This window comes from Natator depressus, chromosome 8 (genome assembly GCF_965152275.1).
Source record: "Natator depressus isolate rNatDep1 chromosome 8, rNatDep2.hap1, whole genome shotgun sequence".
NCBI classification, from domain to species: domain Eukaryota; kingdom Metazoa; phylum Chordata; order Testudines; family Cheloniidae; genus Natator; species Natator depressus.
In genome coordinates, this window is record NC_134241.1 from 77734219 (window position 1) to 77755087 (window position 20869).

A 20869-nucleotide genomic window follows, 5' to 3' on the forward strand; every position below is an offset into this window, starting at 1 on the left:
ATGGAGACCGCAGAAGGAAACTCTCACCGAGCCTGGCGTCGCCGCGGAACGCCTCGCGGCCCAGCCGCGCCGTGCAGCTCCCCGGCCCCGCAAGGGCCCCGCGGCAGGGACTCGCGGTGCACGGCGCGGGATGAAGAAGCGCGGCAAGCCGGGGGCTGCTGGGGGAGACGGATGCGGGCGGAGCGGGGCGAGGGAGTGAAAGGCGGGGGGGGGGCAGAGGGCTTTGGCACGTGCTACAGGCTGAGGAGCCGATGGGGGGCGGTTCTAGAGCGAGGCCACGCAGGGCTGTCTGAAGGGCGGGCTCGGGGGCGGGGCGACGGGCTGCGGGCGCCCTGAGGCGTACGTTGGATCGCAGGCAGCGCGCGTCACCGGTGGGCGGGGCTGTTCTGCGAGTAGGCGGGGCTTCCCACGGCGCGCGCGCTGTGGCGGCGGTGGGCGGGGTCTTGCGGTGCCGGAAGCGCTGTCGTTACTCTTGCGCTGGAAGCCGCGGCGCGGAGCTTCCGCCATGGAGGGGCCCGGGCCTGGGCTCGTCGCGCGGCCGCTCACCGAGGATGAAATGGCGGAGGTGAAGAAGGAAGTAAGTGAGGCTGAGCTGGGGTCACGCGGGGCGGGGAGGAGGATACTGGTAGACCGGGGCTGGGGCGGTCCTCGTCCCCTGCCGCCGGCCGGCTGGAGAGGCACGCACAGCCCGTGCAGCCGCCCTTCCCGTATCGCTGGGGAGCCAGGACACGCGCCGGGAAATCCCCCCCTCCTCCGGCCGCAGCCGCTGGGGCGGGGCTAGGCGCGCGCTGTCACTGATTCAGGGGGAGGCCCGGGGGCCGTTGGCTCGGTTTGTCGGTGTCTAGCGGAGACCCCCTGGAAGTGCCGCCCCCGCCCGCGGGGCCCACGGAGCCCCCCCGATAAACGACACGCCCCCTGCGTTCCCCTTCGGTCTGTATCCGGGCGGAGGGCGCGCCGCTGACCGCGAGCTGGGTTCTCCCCTCCCTTGTCCTGGTCACGGGACACACGTAGGGGCCCTGAAACAAATAGTGTTCCTTCGGGCAGGATGTAGCGTGCAGCTCTGTTCTTGTTTAACATTTACACTGTAAAAAGGATGAGAGGCCAACCAGGTTGGGGCTGTTTGTGGTGGAAAGCTTAACAAAACTCCATGGCTTCATTTTGAAGGATCCAAAAGGCTTTAAGCAATAAGGCTGAAATTATTTTTAAATTGTATAGTTTGGAGCCAAATGCATGCCTGTTTGTTTTTTGTTTTTTGTTAACTGTTTTAATGTCTCAACTTGATGTTTGTGGGGTCAAAATAACATGAGGTGTGGTGGTCTCCTGATCATCCAATACCTGGAAAATGGAATTGACTTCAGAAACCCAGATCTTACATTATTTTGACCCAGGGCCTTAACCAGGGTGAGTGGGGCAGCCCTCCAGGGCGCAAAGCTGAAGGGGTAGAAAAATGGGGCCACATGGGGTGGGGGTACACAGGGTTATGTTCCCCCTCCCCTTATTTTTTTGTTGTGTGTCCCCCAAACCCCAGACAGGCTGGGTGGCCCACTGAGGTGAGTCAGGGGGTGGAGGTGGTGCACCCTCCCTGAGCCCTGCCATGCATGGCTGGCTCAAGCCACCTGGTGTCACCACCCAGTGTTCCTCCCTAGGGCGGTGTGGGGCACACTCCACAGTTTGAAAACCTCTGTGGGGTGGTCACATGCCTTCCTCCCTCCCTGAACCTTTAAATTGGGTCCACCACACACTATCAACGAACAGTTAAGTGCTACCCCTGAATGGGGTGGGAAAATTATGGGGGAGGGAGAAGTATGGTAAGAGGTGCAAATATGCTTGCTTGCCCCGAGTGCTAAAATGCCTATTTATGAGGTCAAAGCAGAGCCATAAGCGACTTCAAGGCATAAAAAAGTTAGTGGAAAAGACACACAAGGGATTAACAAAATATTGATATTCTAAGCTTTATTTTTGGTTCCTGTGGTACCTACCTACATTGGCTGAACAAAAACTATCAGCTTCCAGCAGGCAATATTATTTATTTACTGCTTATTCTCCAACACTATGGATGTTTCATTAATATACTTATAGATGGTTGGTGTCTCCATTCCAGCAGCATGGGGAAGGTCAAAGGTGGTGGGGGAAACCACTGCTTAATCTCCTTCAGGGTTCAGGTCACTTCACAGCTGCCACCTCTAAAACAGGAAGAAAGAAGCAGTCTCTAAAATGAATGAAGAGAAATAAATGTTACGGGAGTCACAGTTAAGAGCTCTGTTACATTAGTGCGGGAGGGAGAAAATAACTTGTGCCAATCCTGCAAACACATACGCACATGCATAAAGTTAAGCATGTGAGTGTGTCCGCAGCATCAGAGCCCTAGATGATGGAAGATATGCTAGTGTATAATAGATGTGAGGACCCAGACCATTTATTTTGTTGTAATATTTGAATCATATGAGGTGTACAACATAGCATTGTACATCAAACAATGTTACAGGGTACAGAGATGTTGAGAAAAGTGGAATGGAGATATCCAGCCTATCAAGATTAAGACAATTTGGCCATAAACTTTAAAAGCAAGAGGAGAAATTTTGTGTGAGACTCAGAAAATTAGGCCCAAGCAAAGATAAGATTTGATAGTTTTCCAGGATGAAAAATACATTTCTGTACTATGTAATCTAATTCTAGGCTAGACTGCAAAAACAGCCACTAGACTGGGTTGCTTCATGAAGCACAGAAGTAAGTTTGGACAGTGAAGTTACTGGTTCATTAATGATTTTTGGCAAAACCTGATGTAACTTGTGATTGGGGTCTTGCCCATTAATTTATTTCCGTTTTCATACACAGTGATTTCTAACATCTGTTTTGCATGTTGGTGTTACTGCTCCTTGTTGAAATTTGTTTTACTGAATCTGAGACTTACTGGATTGATTTTTCTTTGGTAGTTGTTTCAGTTATCCCACTTTCATCATTAGATGCTTTTTGTTAATTTCAGTGGAGCATGTCTGTTTGACTTTGGTTTTGGTTTCTTAATAGTTGTTTTCACTGCTTATGTCATTTACCTGAAGTGCTTTGTCAGAATTTGTGGCACATGGTTTTTCATGTTCTTGCTTGCTGTTAAAGAACCACAAGAGTGAATAATAAATTTGATAGTTAACATCTGGTTATTTAAAATTCTAAAACCCCCTTCATCAATAAATATATTCTGATTTGAATGTAATACTTAATCTTTCAAATTTGTTATTGTGACAGCTGTGCTTATTTAACAACATTGTTTTTGCAAAAAGGAAAACTGCACGTATGCCACTTCAGAAACTAAGCAGAGTTGGGCCAGGTCAGTGCTTGGATCAGAGACTTGTAGAGAAACATAGGCTGCAGGGAGTAATGTGAGTCAGTAAAATACATTATTCTGAGTCGGTAGTGAACTAGCGTCCCAGTTTGATGATGGGCCTGGGGAGGTGCTCTTTTAGATGAGTTGTAAAATGGAGGTGTAGACTGCTTGTGATCACTAGAATTGCCTAGAAGCAAGAATGTTAATTTTGGTGCCAGTTTGGTGCCAAATGCCAGTTTACCTACATTTTTCCCTGTGGTTTTTGTTATGTTTTTCTTATGTTCTTAACAGTTAAACATTTGCTGCATGTCACACTGGTGATAGCTGCATTTGAATGTGAAAACTGAATTAGTATAATTAGTTATTAAAGTTTTTTTTTTTTTTTAAAAATCCATCTGGATGAATCAGTATAACAAATATCTGTTTAACAAATAAGAAGCATCTGGCACTGACCACTGTTGGAAGACAGGATGCTGGGCTAGATGGACCACTGGTCTCAGACACTGTGGCCATTCTTATGTTCTAATATAAGATCATTATTGATATTCTCTCATGCATTTGTTTTAATACTATAGAAAACAGACTGTCTCAAATATTAACTTCTTCCCAAACACACACTGTTAAAATGAAGTTAAGGTTGAGATTACTTAATAATTTGGGGTAAAATACATTGCAGGGATATTGAAATTATCCTAAAAACATGTTAAACCAGGAAATTCAGAGTTAAAATTAAACTGAAAAGAAATCTAAATGTTAAGGTATGAAAATATATAGTTGGGGCACCCAAACAACTTTAACTCTGTCCTTTAGAGAAACCATCCAAAAAACATGTTTATGGTCTTGGTATTTGATGTCTCAAATTACACTGATTTTTTTTTTGAAAGACTCACTCATTAGATTCTTTCTTTCCCTCTCATTCAAAATGGCCATTGCCTCTCACTGTCCTTTAGACAGCTCCATTCAAATTTTCACTTTTTTTACTGCAGCTACACATTGAGCAAACAAGATGTTAGGATACATAAGGAAAGGGATGGACAATAATACTGAAAACATAATGCCTTTATATAAATCAGTGGTGCAGCCTCACCTGGAATAGCGTGTGCAGTTACCCAACCTCAAAAAGGATATTACAAAACAGGATGGGGTTTAGAGAAGAGCATTGAGACTGATCAAAGGCCTCGAAAAACTTATTAGAAGAGAAATTGAAAAGATTGGAATGGTTTATTTTAGAGAGATTAATAAGAGGAGATATGATAAAAGTACATAAAATAATTTTTGGTAAATTGGGAGCTTCCATTCTCCTTGTCTCAAAACCCAAGAACAAGGAAACATTCAATTAAATTAAAAGGTGGGGAATTCAAAATCAATAAGAGGAAACAGCATGGAAAAAGTATGTGTGATTAAGCTGTGGAAAGCATTGCCACAGGAAGTCATGGAGGCCAGGAACTTTTCAAGACTGAAAAAGAACAGCAATGAACCACTCCGTGGAAGACATTTTTCTCAGTCCCAAAGTTTCCTCTTATTCTAAACTCTCAGTGTGGCCAGCATACCTCTTAAGGCACAATTAATTTTACCTCAAAAGAGAAATTTTAGTGTGACAGATATAGCAGTTTCCTGCAGTATCCTTGGATGACTTTATTGTATTAAGTTTAGCATTATTGTGGGCTTGGAAATTCCCAAGTCTCTCATCTCAGGAGAGATGTGACAGATGTGAGACTTGGGAGTTCAAAAGACTATATTCAAAGTGTGCCAGACACTTTGGACTTTTGGATCAATAAGTGTTAAGTGGTTTTCCTGGAGAATCTCTAGGGAGAGGTTAATGCAGATTACCGAACGCTGGTTATGGTATGCCCTGAGAAGAGTGTTGTCTGCTGATTACTTGTTACAGAAGGCCAAGATCAAAGGCCTATATAAAGCAACAGCTGACCTGCCCAGTTTGGGTTCAAGTTCTGGGTCGAAGAGGGATGAATTTGTAACCACAGGGAAAACCCAATTGTGGGTTTTGAAAGACTAAAACCTACCGGAGCCCTACATTGCAGTTGGGGGGAAGGGAGAAGATGGTGGGAAACAGGGTGACTGATGGCAAGCTTTTTAGCATGTGTATAGGTTCTTTTATTGTTTTAGTATGTTTTCTCTGTCCTGCTTTTACCTTAAAAATAAATATGCTTGCTTGGAAGGACTGTGTGGTAACTTATCATGGGCAATACACAGGACATAGCCCTCAGAGAGAAAGCAAAGTGCTGGCAATGCTCTTTTTAGGCGGTCTGTCTTGCGGGAGTATCACATTGTAAGGCAGGGAGTTGTGCAGCCTTAGGATCTCCAGTCAGGAAAGAGTGAGACACAGGATTCCACCCAAGAGAAGTGACATCTGGGAAATGTCTAAAGTGGGTGCACTTGGTGGACTATGAAGGGGGAATACAGATGCAGTTGCCCTGAAACTGTGACACCTAGCATTTCCCTTCCACCCCCAAACCTTAGAATTATCTAGAACAATTATAAGTAAATTTTCCAGCATACACATTCAACATTACTACAAAGGTTTACATGATATCGTTCCTTGCCATTGTATACAAATCTCATGGGATATATGTTGCCAAAATAAAAAAAATTTTAGTAGCCTTGGTGTTCCTTGTGTTGTTGTTGTGCTGTCCCTAGCTGCGGGCATCTGCCAGTAAGTTGAAAGCAAATGATATAAGATACATTTCTGAATATTTATTAAAAAATTATGATTTTCCTGTGGTCTCTTGTGCGGTGCTATTCTTAGTTGCTCTATTTCCTGTACTTTCTTCCCTTTCAGATACTACATTGATGGGGGCCATATAAGCACCTAGATGAAGGTAGATAATATCTTGGCGTACTTGTACACTTATTTTAATTAAACACACTCCTTCCTTCTGATCTAGTACTGAATTATTATGCACCTGTCAATGAATTCTTTCAACTGCATGGTTCCTTTTCTTACCTAGTTAACATTAGAACAACTTCGTAACACCTGATTCTTCCTGATTCCTTTATTACACCCCAGGGAAGCTGATGAGAGGGGCTAATACTTTGCTACCAGCAAGGCTAGAAGTTTTTTGTTTTTTTTTGAAGAAGGTCCTCCCCCAATGCCTGTTAATCAAGAGTTCTCTTAGTGTTTTTAGCATCATCATAAAATGTTGGCTGCCTTGTTTTCAGCAGGCTGTCCTAAACTAGGCCATTCACTTGTCTAGAGCCTGAGGCTCAATTTGTGAGAGCCTGAGGCTCAATTTTTTTTTAAAGTCCTTCAAACAGGACCCAGTTCATGTGCTGTTAACCAGAATATTGCTGCCAGCACCACTACTATCAATGGAAACTGATTTCCTTTTGTAAGAAAGTCTCTAACTTTTAGCAAATATCTTTTGTTCCCTTCTGTCTCTTCAAATCCCTGTCCTACTCCAAATTCCCCTCATGGTCTAGTGCAGTGGTTCTCAAACTTTTTTTTCCACGGACCACTTGAAAATTGCTGAGGGTCTCGGTGGACCACTTAATGATTTTTCCAAATGTTGTTTGTACTGTTAGCTAACTATTGTAAAGTGCTTTAGATAAAAGTGCTATATAAAAAAACTTAATAATTAACATATTTTTGTTCTACAGATAAAAGCACACAACTCATATTAAAATATCTGTAGTCTTATCTTTCTAATGCGATGGATGTGCCCTCTCTCTCTCCCGCCACTGCAGCCCCCAAGCTGGGGCTGGGAAGGAGTGGGGTCTCTCCCCTGCCACAGAGCTGAGGCTGGGAAGGAGGGCTGTCTCTCTCCAGCAGCCGCAGTCTTGGAGCTGGGGAAAGTCACCTCTTTCTCTGCCCGCCTCAGCCCTGCACGTCCCAAAGTCTCCCCCCACCCACCCAACTGCGCCATCCCACTTACTCCCCCCCCCCCTCCCCCCCAGGCCACCACCTCACCTTACATATGCATCTTCTCCAGGGTCCAGGCACGTAATTAGTGGAGCCATGCCTGCATGACTCCACTAATTAAGTGGGTGGCCCTTCGGTCTGTTTTGTGCGGCCACCCAGGCACGCATCTTAGAAGAAAATATCCACGGACCACCTGAATGGAGCTCGTGGACCGCTGGTGGTCTGCGGACCACAGTTTGAGAACCTCTGGTGTAGTGTGCCTTAGTTTCTCCCTAACTCTTTCCCAGGGCATTTTCACTCTACTTCTGAAAGTACAGCTGAGAAGGTGTTCTGAGGAGGAGTAAAAGCACAGTACAGCTTAGTGAATTTGTCCTTGCTTTTGAAGGACGAATGGTGGTTGGTTTAAAAACCAGTGGTGAAATGAGAGACTGAGACACGTGTCAGAAATGGGACTGGTACTTGAGGGAATGGAGGATTAGAAAACTCTCCAAATTAGAATGTTTTCATTTTTAGTTTCCCCAAAACAATATATTTTAAAATACATTCCATGAACTTTCTATGAAAGAGGGCTTATTTGTATATATCCATTGTGCATGTGATATAGTTATATGTAAGAAATGTGGGGTTCTTTTGGTTCAGAACGATTTTTTTTTTAAAAAAGCACATTATATATCAGGCATGGTTTTATACCTATAGAGAAATAAGCAGTATCTAAAATGAGATAGTAAATGTTAACATCTTCTATGAAAATATTTTGTCTGCCAATCTGCTCGACATCTGACAGCAATGCAGTTTATCTGTACAGTAAGAAAGGTTATAGTCTAAAAAGTGGCTTTGTAAAATGGCCTTGTGGAGGTTTCATACTTCCTCCCTAACCTCTGTGTTAAACTTTTGCAGGTAAAAATTTCTTTTTTGTAACTGCCACATCCACAAACTCACTAGACAAACAGTCAAACTGGGTTATTTCCATCTCATGTATCATCATAGTGCTAGTTCTGCGAGCCATTCTGTGCAAATTGCATTGTCTTATTATATTGTGTCCCCATATAATACCATTAGCTATAGGTGGCTTTGAATGGGTGTTGCTGATGACAGGGTTCCACAGGTGTCACAGTAGATGTAAATCGGTTTGCAGAACTCTTAATCTCATGCATTCATTCCAGATATAAAAGAACCTAGCATGACCATTAGAGCCCTGTGTGAGTTGCGGGGAGAGGGGCTACAGTTTGCAAGTTTAAAAAAAAAAAAAATCCGACTGAGATGTTAAATTTGTTTAGTCACTTTTTAGAGTAAACCTGTGCCTCAGGCTCCTCTGTGCTCACTTGGTACTACTGTTCTGTGACAGTGTTCTTGTTTTTTGAGACAGCAGGATTCTTCCACATCTACAATTCTTCTCAGTGTAAAATCCATTACATTACGTCACAGTTATCAATATGTTAGAAAATAACATTACTAAAACCACTTTTTCTGTATTCAAGCAATAGCCCACTTATTGTCCTTATTGGTACAGTTTTTTTATCTCAGTCTTGATGACTGACTGACAAAGTTAAACACAGCACTTATTAAAGAACAAATGCATTAAAGTTATCAGCGTATCTGCTTATACGCTTTATTATGTATATAATTAGCACCCTACCAAATTCACACCATGAAAAATGAGTCAGACCGTGAAATCTGGTCTTTTGTGTGATTTTTTTTTTTTTTTTAACCCTATGCTATACAGATTTCACAGGGGAGACCAGCGTTTCTCAAATTGGGGGTCCTGACCCAAAAGGGAGATGCAGCGGGGTCAGAAGCTTATTTTAGGGGGTCACAGTATTGCCACCCTTCTGTGCTGCTTTCAGAGCTGGGTGGCCAGAGAGCGACAGCTGTTGGCTGGGTGTTCAGCTCTGAAGGCAACACACCGCCAGCAGCAGCGCAGAATTAAGGGTGGCAATACCATACCTTGCCACCCTTACTTCTGTGCTGCTGCCTTCAGAGCTGGACGGCCGGAGAATGGCAGCTGCTGACTGAGGGCCCAGCAGCAATGCAGAAGTAAGGGTAGCAATATCACAACCTCCCCTACAATAACCTTGCAACCCCCACATAACCTAAGTTCCTTGTAAGCTGGCCGCGCAGCATCCGATTTAGCGCCACACATCACCTCCATATTGGTGCACATAACAAAATTCATTCCGCACATGTGTGGGGAAAAATTAGAGGGAACACTGCCTATAACGCTTTTTTGGGTCAGGACCCCTAAAATAACACCATGAAATTTCAGATTTAAATAGCTGAAATCATGAAATTTATTATTTTAAAAATAATGTGACCGTGAAATTGACCAAAATGGACTGAATTTGGTAGGGCTCTCTATATAATGCTATCCCAGACACTATTTCATATAACTACGCTCTGTGCTGTTTTAGCAACAGTAAGCTTTTATAAAGCTGCGATCAATTGCCACATATAAGCATACTGTGGTCTGTTATGCTTTTTCTCAGCGTGGATTTGATTTAAATCAATTGATTTAAATCATGATTTAATCACTAGTCAGGAAGACTTGATTTAATCATGGATTTCTACATTCTTGTTGGTTGTTATAACCTTACTGCATACTCTTCACAACTCGGAAATGTAGGTTTCATTTTTAGAAGGTACACACTATACATTTTTAAGTGATTTATTTTGAAAACTTTTCAGATTAGTTTTACAACTATATCAGAAAATGAATGGTTGTGTGGTTATTTCATTTACCGGAGGTAATTGAAGCAGATATTTATGAAGTCATTGGGAGGTGAACTATCTCCAATTCAAAAGGTTAATCATTAATATTTGGAGGATTTTCTTGTCATGCTGTATTAGGAGGAGAACACCACCAGACAGACATTTAAATTGTTTTATTTAACTAAAACAATGTTATATATTCTGGATTTTTTTCCAACAGAGCAAATACAATATTTTAACAAAACAAGCAAATGAATTTTTGAATTTATTTAAACATTCAAGGTTTTTAAAATTAGGTTTGTTTTTGTTCAAATTGTTTTTAACTAAAATAGTTAAATGAAATATTTGTTTCAAAAAACCAAAAATTAAATTGACTATGTCAGCCAGGTCAACATGAGAAACTTAAAATATTGGCTTCTGCAGCTAACTCAGTTGTCTTCACCTTCATTTTCCTGTTTGTTCATAATCTGGAAAAGAAAAACAAGCTTTCCTGCTTTTTCAGGTCCCAAACGATTTCTCAGTTTGGAATGAATTAGTCCAAAGGAAGAAAATATTCTTTCTACACTGGCAGAAGAAGCTACTGCTGTTAAAAATGAGATTATCACTTCAACAGTCTCTGAATCCAAGTGCTTAAGTGATTTCCACCAGTTCACTGCTGTGACTTTCTTTAAAACATCATCAGCAAACATATATTTCTTATAATAAATAAAAAACTTAGCTCTGAAGTTTATTATAGTTTGCATTATGGAGGGATGATGGCTAGATGTCTATGTTGTAGCTGGATGTGGCCCGCCATAATTTTCCCACCTCTGCTCTAGACCTTTTGCACACTGCTCAATTTCTCTTTCATACACTTTATCCAGCAATTTGCCTGTGACATCTGCTCTGGGGGGTGATCTGTATCCTGATCTTAATGACTGAACCATGTTAATGAAGTGTGGGTTCTCAATCATACGGAAAGGAGAGTTTGCTGCATAAACAAACCGGGCAATTTTTTCATCAATTACCTCTTTGTAATCTGCTGGTTCTTATTACAAGCTTATCTCTGGTTGTTTCTGGATGATGGAGATTTTTTTTCTTTTTGCTACAGGTATATACTGTGGCTATGACGTACATGATGTGACTGAAACACTATCATTGGCAAATAACTCTGAAACTATAGAAAATGATGGTGATCTTGAAGGTGGATAGTCTTCAGAATCCAGTATGTTGAGGATGGATTCTCCTAAACAAAATAAGTCAATGCAGTTATTTAATTATTATTACCGTACTGCTCATTTAGTATTACTCATTGCATTCACTGACACTCAGTACTACTTTAAAGGTTAAATTGTAAAAGGAAGATCTGCCTATTTCAGCTATTTATTTTTTTCATCGCAACTGCATCTAAAATGATAGTACCATAGAGAAACAACTATATTTTTTGCTCAAACATGAGAAATCAAGCATAGTCCAGAAGGAAGACAGGCAGTCCTTAAGAAAGAAGTATGAAATAAAAAAGTTTACCAACCTGAAGATCCTGCATGTTCAGACATGTTCCTTTCATCATCTTCAACCCAGCTTCCTCCTGAGAAGGAACATGTCTCATGATGTTTCATTCGGGCAACCAGGCCTTGCATTTCTTTGTTGCACTGTTTGCATTTTGCACACATGCCTCTTACCCACGTGTTGAGGAACTTCATTAAACTATTCCCAAACTGGGTCTCTCTTACGGCCTGCTGCCATTACAGGTTTTCCCTTCTAGTGAGAGAATGATATGGTTGATCTCAAATCAATGAAGGCTACACTCAGAAAGACCTCAAGACTTCTGGAATATGCTGCTCAAACAGTTTCACTTTTGTTTCTGCTGCCTGTCCCTCCCTTCATCTCCAGACTACTTCTCCTTGTCCAGATCTATTCCACCCCCAACAATCTTCTATTCGTTGAACTTTTTGAAACTTTTCACTTTTAGAGAGAGGTAAGGGATTGACTCTGTGTACACAGATTTGCAGAGGGACAATAGGGTTGAGGTCTGTTATTTCTCACCTCTATATATTTACTTATTTTAAAACATTTTTGCTGTTAACAAGCATGGTCTCTCTGGAGAGACAAATCCACAGTTTGAGAACTGCAAAACTAAGCATCTCTGATGGTATCTTCTAGACTGAGCACTCAGTCCCATTGGGTAGATAGAAAGATTAACCTAAATAATCTATACAGAAGCCCCTGGAACCACATAAGATTGGGTTCCTAATCCATGAACTATTGGAACTCATTTACAAACTTTTCTTAAATGTTACATTAGAGGTGGGCAAACTATGGGCTGGGGGCCACACCCAGCCCTTCAGACATTTTAATCCGGCCCTCGAGCTCTAGCCAGGGAGCGGGGTCTGGGGCTTGACCCACTCTGTGCATGCCAGGGCTCAACGCAGCTCCTGGAAGCAGCAGCACATCCCCTGTCCACCTCCTATGCGTGCGGCAGCCAGGGGGCTCTGTACACTTCCTCTGCAGCTCCCATTACCCAGCAACCATGGCCAATGGGGGTTGCAGGGGCAGCGCCTGTGGATGGGGCAGTGCGCAGAGCCACCTGGCCGCACCTCTGCATAGGAGCCAGAGGGAGGACGTGTCGCTGCTTCTGGGAGCTGCTTGAGGTATGTGCTGCCCAGAGCCTGCGCCCCAACCTCCTGCCCCAGCCCTGATCCCCCTCCCACCCTCTGAACCCATCGGTCCCAGCCCTGAGCACCCTCCTGCACCCTCAACCCCAGACCCATCCCAGAACCTGCACCCCTAGCCGAAGCCCTCCCGCACTGCGACCCCCATTTCGTGAGCATTCATGGCCTGCCATACAGTTTCCATACCCAGATGTGACCCTCAGGCCAAAAAGTTTGCCCACCCCTGCATTACATGAATATACTGTCTCATACTATAGAATTAGAATTTATAATCCCTATTCAATAAAGAGATCTGAGCTATAATGTATCTTTATCTTTAAATATGTGTTTTCCTCAAAAAGCATTTTATCAAAAAAATCCGATTCTAAATAAAATTCTGTTTTGATTATTTTTTTAAAAATGCATTGATTTTTATCCACCCTGCTTTTTCTTACAAATTTCTTTGACGCTTTCCAAGTGGTAGCAACAATTGGCGATCTAGAGTAGACAAAGCACGAGTGGCTACCAGCTTTTATACTGCCATATCTGAGCAAACTGAGACCACCAGTAGTAGACCTGTACTAGATCTGTGTCTCTCAACCTTTCCAGACTACTGTACCCTTTTCAGGAGTCTGACTTGCATACCCCCAAGTTACACCTCACTTAAACTACTTGCTTACAAAATCTGACACAAAATAGAAGTGTGTCACCGCACACTATACTTAAAAATTGCTTACTTTCTCATTTTTACTGTATAATTATAACATCATTTGGAATATAAATATTGTACTTACATTTCACTATGTAGTATATAAAGCAGTATAAACAAGTAATTGCATGACATTTTAGTTTGTACTGATTTCACTAGTGCTTTATATGTAGCATGTTGTAAAACTCGGCAAATATCTAGATGAGTTGATGTACCACCCTGGAAGGCCTCTGCGTACCCCTAGGGGTACATGTATCCCTGGCTGAGAATCACTGTACTAGATCTCCCACTAATGGTCATGCGGTGATGTGAAATTAAAAAAAGGTCATCTAGTCATCAGCTCTGGTCATTAGCCAGCTGTTATGTCACATTAGGAACTGTACTCACGATTTGGCTCCATAAAATGCATTCATCCACCTGATGAACCAAGGGTATATCTAAACTAGGATAAAAGGTGAGTTTTTAGAAAGAGTTAGCTATCAGTGTTAGACAGTCAAGTTGAAGTCTAGGGTTCAATTTGATCAGTGAACCAGTGTACATAAGGGAAGTTTTATTTTGGGGTTTTAAAATGTGTTAGGTAGTGTGTTTTTTAAAATCTTTTATTCTAGTCTAGATATACCCTAAAAGAGCAGCTTTCTACCTCTCCTTTAGAGGGTGCTAGTACCTACTTGACTAGGTCTGATACATACACAGTCCAATAGAGAACAGTGGTATATACACATACATTAAATACAATAATTATTTTATAGTATCTTTTATATAGAAGAACTGGACCCACTTTAGTTTTCATACCAGATGGGGCTATATTTCATTACTGTCTGAAGCGTTCCTTATGTCAGTTTAATGTTTACGGTGAAGAATATGTAAATAAGATTTTATTAGACTTGTATATAATTCATTTTTCCTTTTAATTTTCAAAAGTGCTTAAAATAGTAAAATAATATGCTCTCTAGTTTGTCACTTTTAGTCTACTTGCCAGACATACAGTAGATCCTGGAACTGTCTCTATAGCATTATAGCTGTGCTTGCCACTTTATGGATATAAAATATAAAATCCCTGCCCCAAAGAAATTAGTCTGTTAAAAATTAACACAAGGAAAGATGAAAAATCATTTTTGGTGGGTGCATCAATATGCTAATGCCTTAAGCAACAATAGCTGGCTATTGAACATGTGAGCACTATGTTGACTCAAATTGATAAATCACCCTGTGTTGCTTTTTTTCTCTTTAAATTTTAAGCAAATCAAATAGTTGCCCAACCAGTCATATATTAAGGCATTGGGCAAATGTTTAAATGCTCAGTACATTCCTACTGTTACAGTAGGAACCCTGCTTCATTCAGGACACAGGTCAGAGAGCATACAGGAAACAAAGTGAGACATAATTGTATTGTGCAGGGATCATGCATCATTTTGCAACTGTAACAGGGTAAATCTGGAGTAAATTATTACAATAGTGAAATTACCCTGAATTTTCATCAGTGTAACTGAGTTGAACTGGGTCCTCTGTGCACAGGATGGATGATGTAGTGATGTTGCAGACCTTCATCATGCTTGGAGAGCTGTCCAACCGGTACACTAAATGGGGAACAAATTATGTGACAATAAGGTGACCATATAATTGAAAATGACCCTACCATAAGGAATATGCATGAGAGCAGAATTAAGATGGCACACAACCTTACCTTTGGCATTTTTTTCTTTTAAAATGCACCACTTGTTTATCGTGTGTGTGTGTGTGTGTAAAATTGACGTTATCTGTATTCTCCCTCTCCTTCCTTTCAGTTTTTTCTTTGACTGAAACAGGATGTTGGACCGAATCTCTTAGTAGCAATTCTCCCTCTAGCAATATGCATCACTTCATCAGAAGCAGCCATTTCCTGTTGAAATGATGAATCACTGACATTATAATGGTGTTGCTAGAAATTAACAATATTTAGCCATTTTTCCAGCAATTCATGGACTAATATTTAGTATGTAGTGTTTAAACACACTAATATCTGTCTTAATCAGGCATGAGTTAATAAATCCAAAGGCTGACCATCAGTAATTCTTGCTATACTGCACAGTTAAACCACAACTATGTGAACACATTACTACTTAATATTTAAAATATATTTATATTTAATTTCCTCTGGGCCTTATTTAACGGAAGGCTGTTTACCTGAGAGAGAGATTTCACCAGGTGATACTTTTTCAAAAAAAGTTATAAATACATTGTACAGACACACGGAGAATTGATCTCTGGCTGTTGGGTAACATGGCAGTGGGGTTTCTAATTCAGAAATGTAGGTTTATAATCCAGTATTGACATCTGAATTTGAAATGTGTTCCAATATATCTTCCTAGCCACACTGAAAATCAGCTAATGACAATGTTTTGGTTTTTTTTGTTTTTTTAGGCTTTAGAAAGGATGCGTCCCTATTTGTGTGACAAAATTATAGCTGAGAGACACTTTGATTACCTGCGTTCAAAGAAAATACTCACTAGAGAGGATGCTGAAGAAATATCTTGTCGACCCTCAAGTAGGAAGAAAACTGGGAAGTTATTGGACTACTTAGCAGAAAATCCAAAGGGACTAGATACTTTGATTGAATCTATTAGACGAGAAAGAACACAGAACTTCCTGTTAGAAAGGATAACTGATGTAGTGTTGAAAGTCAAAAATGAAAAACTTGAAGCTCTCAAAGGTGAGACGTTTAAATCGTTAAATGGCAAAGTAGATATTTATCTCAAAGGACTCTGTAAAAGTACGTAAACCACAAAAAGTCTTACTGTAGATTTTAGCTTCAGAATTTCTTTGGCAATAGGGATATCACCTTTGAAGAAATTTCTTGCAGGACAAACAAACGACATTAGACTTGGATTTAAGCCCCTAAGGACAAGTAGCATGTCTTCCTATGTTTTTTTTACCATGCTAACTACAATGATGCTTAATAAATCACAAAAACTAATGATCATGATTTGTTATGATGTACACAAAGTATTTTTGCATCTTGGTCTAAATCTGTCAAATTTTGCTTCCTATGAGATTATATTGCAGAATTGGAGCTTGATCAGCTTTGCTGATGGGATTTCTCTGGGAATGCTTTTTTTTTTTAAACTTACTATGTGCCTTAACATAAAATGAGCCTGTATTGGGAAACTAAACCGTCACTTTGTGTGTCAACATTAAACAAAGCGATAAACCCCAAAACCTTATGTAGGTATGCACATATGTGCTGCTGCCTCAGGGTAGCATGCACAGACAAGGATTTTTTATGTTGACACACAGGAAATTGAATCATGACTTGATGTCACAGAGTGTATTCAAAGTTGAAATTACATTGTAATCATAGCTCTAAAAAAATCCAGCAATTGGTTCTAAGAAATATAAGTTGAGGAAAAGATGAAACCTAGACGAAAGTAAACCTTACCAGATTCTTCTCTCCAGAGTTTACATCTTTCCTGTTTTGCCTGACTTTACTTACAAAAATAAGGCCCTGTTCCCAGTGAATTAGATCCATAGAACTGCTAGCTGAAGAATAAGTTGAAAAAATTTGTTTTTGAGTGTGGGGTAAAGAGAATTTTTGGCCTGTGTTCTCCTGCCAGACTAACTTGAAACTGAAGCCTTATTTATCTCAAGGACAGCGTGTCCTTTTCAAGAGGTAATCTGTCTTTACTGATCCATAAAAACACATTCAAGTTGATTGTGACAGATAGTCATTGGTCTCCTACAATGAGCTCTGTGTAAATCATGCAGGCCAAAATTTTCAAACTTGAATGCCTAGACCAGTGGTTCTCAACTGTGGCCCACCACTTGTTTAGGGAAAGCCCCTGGTGCGCCGGGCCGGTTTGTTTACCTACCGCGTCCACAGGTTAGGCCGATCGCAGCTCCCAGTGGCCATGATCCGCCACTCCAGGCCAATGGGCACTGCAGAAAGCGGTGTGGGCCGAGGGATATGCTGGCCACCCTTCCCGCAGCCCCCATTGGCCTGGGGTGGCGAACCACGGCCAGTGGGAGCCATGATCGGCCGAACCTGCGGATGCGGCAGGTAAACAAACCAGCCTGGTGCGCAAGGGGCTTTCCCTGAACAAACGGTGGACCGCAGTTGAGAACTACTGGCCTAGACTAAAGCTTCTAAATCCATAGAATCATAGAATATCAGGGTTGGAAGGGACCTCAGGAGGTCATCTAGTCCAACCCCCTGCTCAAAGCAGGACCAATCCCCAATTTTTGCCCCAGATCCCTAGATGGCCCCCTCAAGGATTGAACTCACAACCCTGGGTTTAGCAGGCCAATGCTCAAACCACTGAGCTATCCCTCCTGTACTGAGCTATCCCTCCTGTATTTGATCACCTAAATATAAGCAGCTTAGTTCTCACAAGGCCTTGGCACCTGCAGCTCCTGCTGGCTGCACTGGAATTTGTGATTCTTGGCATTTGTGAAAATCTGGCCACTTTAAGTAGTTAAATATGGATTTAGGAGCCTAATGTTAGCAGTTCCAAAATTACTTCCATTGGTTAAAGTAGTAATAAAAGGAAAGAGAAGGTAGAAGGGATTCAGTTTCTGCAGCTTTTGTGCTGTAAAAAAAAAAATCTTACTTGCCATTTTCATAAATGTCAGGACATGAGAGAGAGGACAGGATTCCTGAGAGGAAAGAGGTGGGGTTAGGATATTGGAGAAGATAGATGGGAACAAAATGGGAAGACGAAAAGGACAATTAGTTTTTGTGAAAGATTAACAAATTTGACTTACTAAATGTACATGTGTATATATGCCAAGTACTAAATTCACACTGGAATGGTGTGATGTCAGATGAGACTGAAGTTGACTGGAGAGGTGGTCTACAAGACTAGTGATCCACACTGATAAAATTTAAGTACCTATGCTCTAGTTTGATGGCTTTTAGAACATTTTAATAAATGCCATTGAAGTAATTTGAGGGAGAAACTGCCTAGCTACATAGAATATTGTAATAACATCCAGTCTGGTTTTGTTTAGGTCTGAGCTGCAGCAGCTGTATGACTTCAGTGTATGGAGGAACAAATAATCTTTCTAGGTCATATTCTGATGAATCCAATTACTATGAAAAAGTAAAAGAATCTACCCATAATCAACCAGAAGAACAGTTTAGTACAGCTGCTTTTGTGTCTGCTTCATCTCTTCGTTCAATGAATTTACCAATTGTGGAGATGGGAAGCACAGAAAATGCAGTCTTCTCAACCGCGCTTCCAGGACCTGGGGATCCTGGAGCACCCCCTCTTCCACCAGAACTGCAGTCTGAACAACAAGAAGCCAGTACCAGTTCAAGTGACAATCGTTTTCTGCCTTTAAGATCACGTTCTCTTCTACCACAATGACTTCAATGACTCTTTTTCCTGTCTGTTCACTTAAAGGGGGGGTGTTGTGAGACTTTTACATATCTTTGCAGGCGGCATACAGAATGTTTCCAAACTGTTAAATCACAAATAGGGGGAAATAGCCTATATGAGTTGCCAAAAAAAAAAAAAATATTGTTTTAAAAATCGTAATCAATGGATTCTATATCTGACAGTTTCTTTAGTTTCTGGAAGTCTTTAGATGCCACTAGTGCTGTGCCTTGTTTGGGAGGTGTGGTTTTTTTTTTAATTAAAGGATTTCATGTTAATGTCATTACTTAAATTGTTCCAATCAATGGAACAAATGTTTATCCTCCAACAGTAACAGATTTTGATATTTTTAGCAAGTAGAGGGGAAATGGCTTATAACAAAAGAGAACACTTTAAAAGGACTTTCTCAGAACTTATACATTTGTACTACTTCTAAAAGTTTGCCAAACTACCTTTTATGTGGTATAGGGTAAATTCTTCCCTCAAACTTATGCACACACCACTCCACTGGGAGGGCAGAATTTGGCTTTGTAGCCGTGCATTTTTTTTAAATGCTTATTGTCAAATAATTCTCAATATGCTAATTTTCTGAACCTTGTGCTCTAGTTTCATCCAAACATGAAAGGCAGATACTACACTGATTAGAATTCATATATGATAAATGCATTTTCACATAGTGTTTTTAAATATCATTTGGTTTGAGATGCATTTGTTTTAATTTAATAGTGGAAAGGTATGTCAGCTGTTCAGATCCCAGTAAGGGAGTTGCTCAGTAGCTTATTTATAAAATGCCTTTATTTAAGTAAGGGCATGCTTCTGTAAGGAGCAAAAGGTGCAGTATTTAATGGGTGGCCCTAGTAGGAGGATGTCTTTAACTGAATACTCAAGTAAATATTGCACTGCAGATACTTAATTTTTACACCCTACAGTAACAAGTTTACATTCAAAGTGATTTAGAATCTAAACCAAGTTTTAACTATTTTAACATGGGAAAAGTTCTCATCTCCTGACATAGTACAATATGTTTAATCCTTTCATACTTTCCTTCTCATTCTAATCCTCACTTTGTAAGATTGAATTTTAGAAGATTAAGTGTAGAAGTGCAAAATGACTAATTTAAAAACTGTATTACTCAGGATTATGTACAGTTATCTTAACACAGCAGAGTATTTTTCTGAAGTTACATTTTCTGTTTATCAAGAGGTAGACTGGATTTTATTTAAAATGTATAATTCTGACACTGACTGCTACAGTAGGATAACAAGTATTCTAGTCTGTCACACCCGGATTCCATTTCTAATGCTAATTCTCCTGCAGAGGCTATATGCTCAGCCTCGACTTCAGAGGAGAGCTGCCTTACGTTGTTCATGGGTGACATCAGCCAAAAGGAGGCTGGTCCCATTTGAAAAGTAATCAACAAAAGTGTCCTATAGCTATTTGTTCATGTCTCACTAGTCCTTGGTTGTTAACTCAGTTCAAATAAACTGTCAAGTTTAATTGGAATATCATGTAGAAACAACTTTAGTATAAGAATGAGATAACTTACATATGACAGAAATATGGGCTGCTTTTATCAGTATATGACACCAATCACTGTTTTCAGGTATCCATCCATCTAAAGCACACTGAGCCTGATTTTCAAAAGAGTAGATTACCTACAAATCTATTGACTACAGCTTGGAGTTGTAGGTCTCAGAACTCTTAAAAATCAAGCTAAGTGTCTTAACACCCTACATTTTGAACATTCCCAACCATTTTTTATGAACTCTGCAGGTATCTATTGTAATTTATTTTGCTATCCTGTTGGAAGTGATTATAGAAATTAGGCTAATTTACTCTATCTGGATCTGAGCCTGAGAATTGCTGAGAGCCTTGCAGTCAATGCACCCACTTCGCCTTCCACTCAAACTAATGCTAAAACTTCTTTGGGAGCAAGAGCAGGCCCATTGAGAATTGAGTGGTTAAGCAATTGATATGATGTACTTAATCTCTCATGGGATAGGGTTCTGTGGTTACAGGAGATCTGCAAAAATTGGGTGAATGCTGGAGAAGGAGGGGCTGATCCTATGTAAACCAGAAATGTACAATGTACATGGGTTCATAATGTGAATGTTAGAGATTTGCTAGATAACTACCAAATGTCTGTAGTGAATGTGTACCACAAACTCTACATGTGCAGTAATTGCTCCATTGTATTAACCTGAGATCTGTAATGAATGTGTGTAATATTACCAAATGCTTGAAACCTATGCATTTTTTAAACAAAGACTTAATATC

At 40.8% G+C, this 20869-nt stretch overlaps 1 protein-coding gene across 5 annotated transcripts; it reads left to right on the plus strand.

Annotated features, from left to right (window-relative positions):
* Positions 1 to 419: 419 nt before the first annotated feature.
* On the plus strand, positions 420 to 20869 carry BCL10 (BCL10 immune signaling adaptor). Of its 5 annotated transcripts, none has more exons than XM_074961396.1 (4): positions 443 to 577; positions 6117 to 6156; positions 15642 to 15930; positions 18225 to 20869. In XM_074961396.1, the coding sequence occupies exons 2-4, from the start codon at positions 6151 to 6153 to the stop codon at positions 18581 to 18583; spliced, it is 654 nt and encodes a 217-aa protein (XP_074817497.1). In that variant the 5' UTR covers positions 443 to 577; positions 6117 to 6150; the 3' UTR covers positions 18584 to 20869. The 5 variants fall into 5 exon arrangements, with proteins under 5 accessions (XP_074817495.1, XP_074817497.1, XP_074817499.1 ...); XM_074961398.1 differs by lacking the exon at positions 6117 to 6156 and adding an exon at positions 2677 to 2727 and having other exon boundaries at positions 561 to 577; XM_074961397.1 differs by lacking the exon at positions 443 to 577 and adding an exon at positions 3304 to 3322.

Bases quoted from the DNA above. Each gene is read 5' to 3' on its own strand.
- BCL10 (XM_074961394.1), top strand. From the start codon at position 506: ATGGAGGGGCCCGGGCCTGGGCTCGTCGCGCGGCCGCTCACCGAGGAT. The intron at 578-15,641 runs GTAAGTGAGGCT...TTGTTTTTTTAG, and splicing joins TGGCGGAGGTGAAGAAGGAA to GCTTTAGAAAGGATGCGTCC. The intron at 15,931-18,224 runs GTGAGACGTTTA...GGTTTTGTTTAG, and splicing joins AAAACTTGAAGCTCTCAAAG to GTCTGAGCTGCAGCAGCTGT.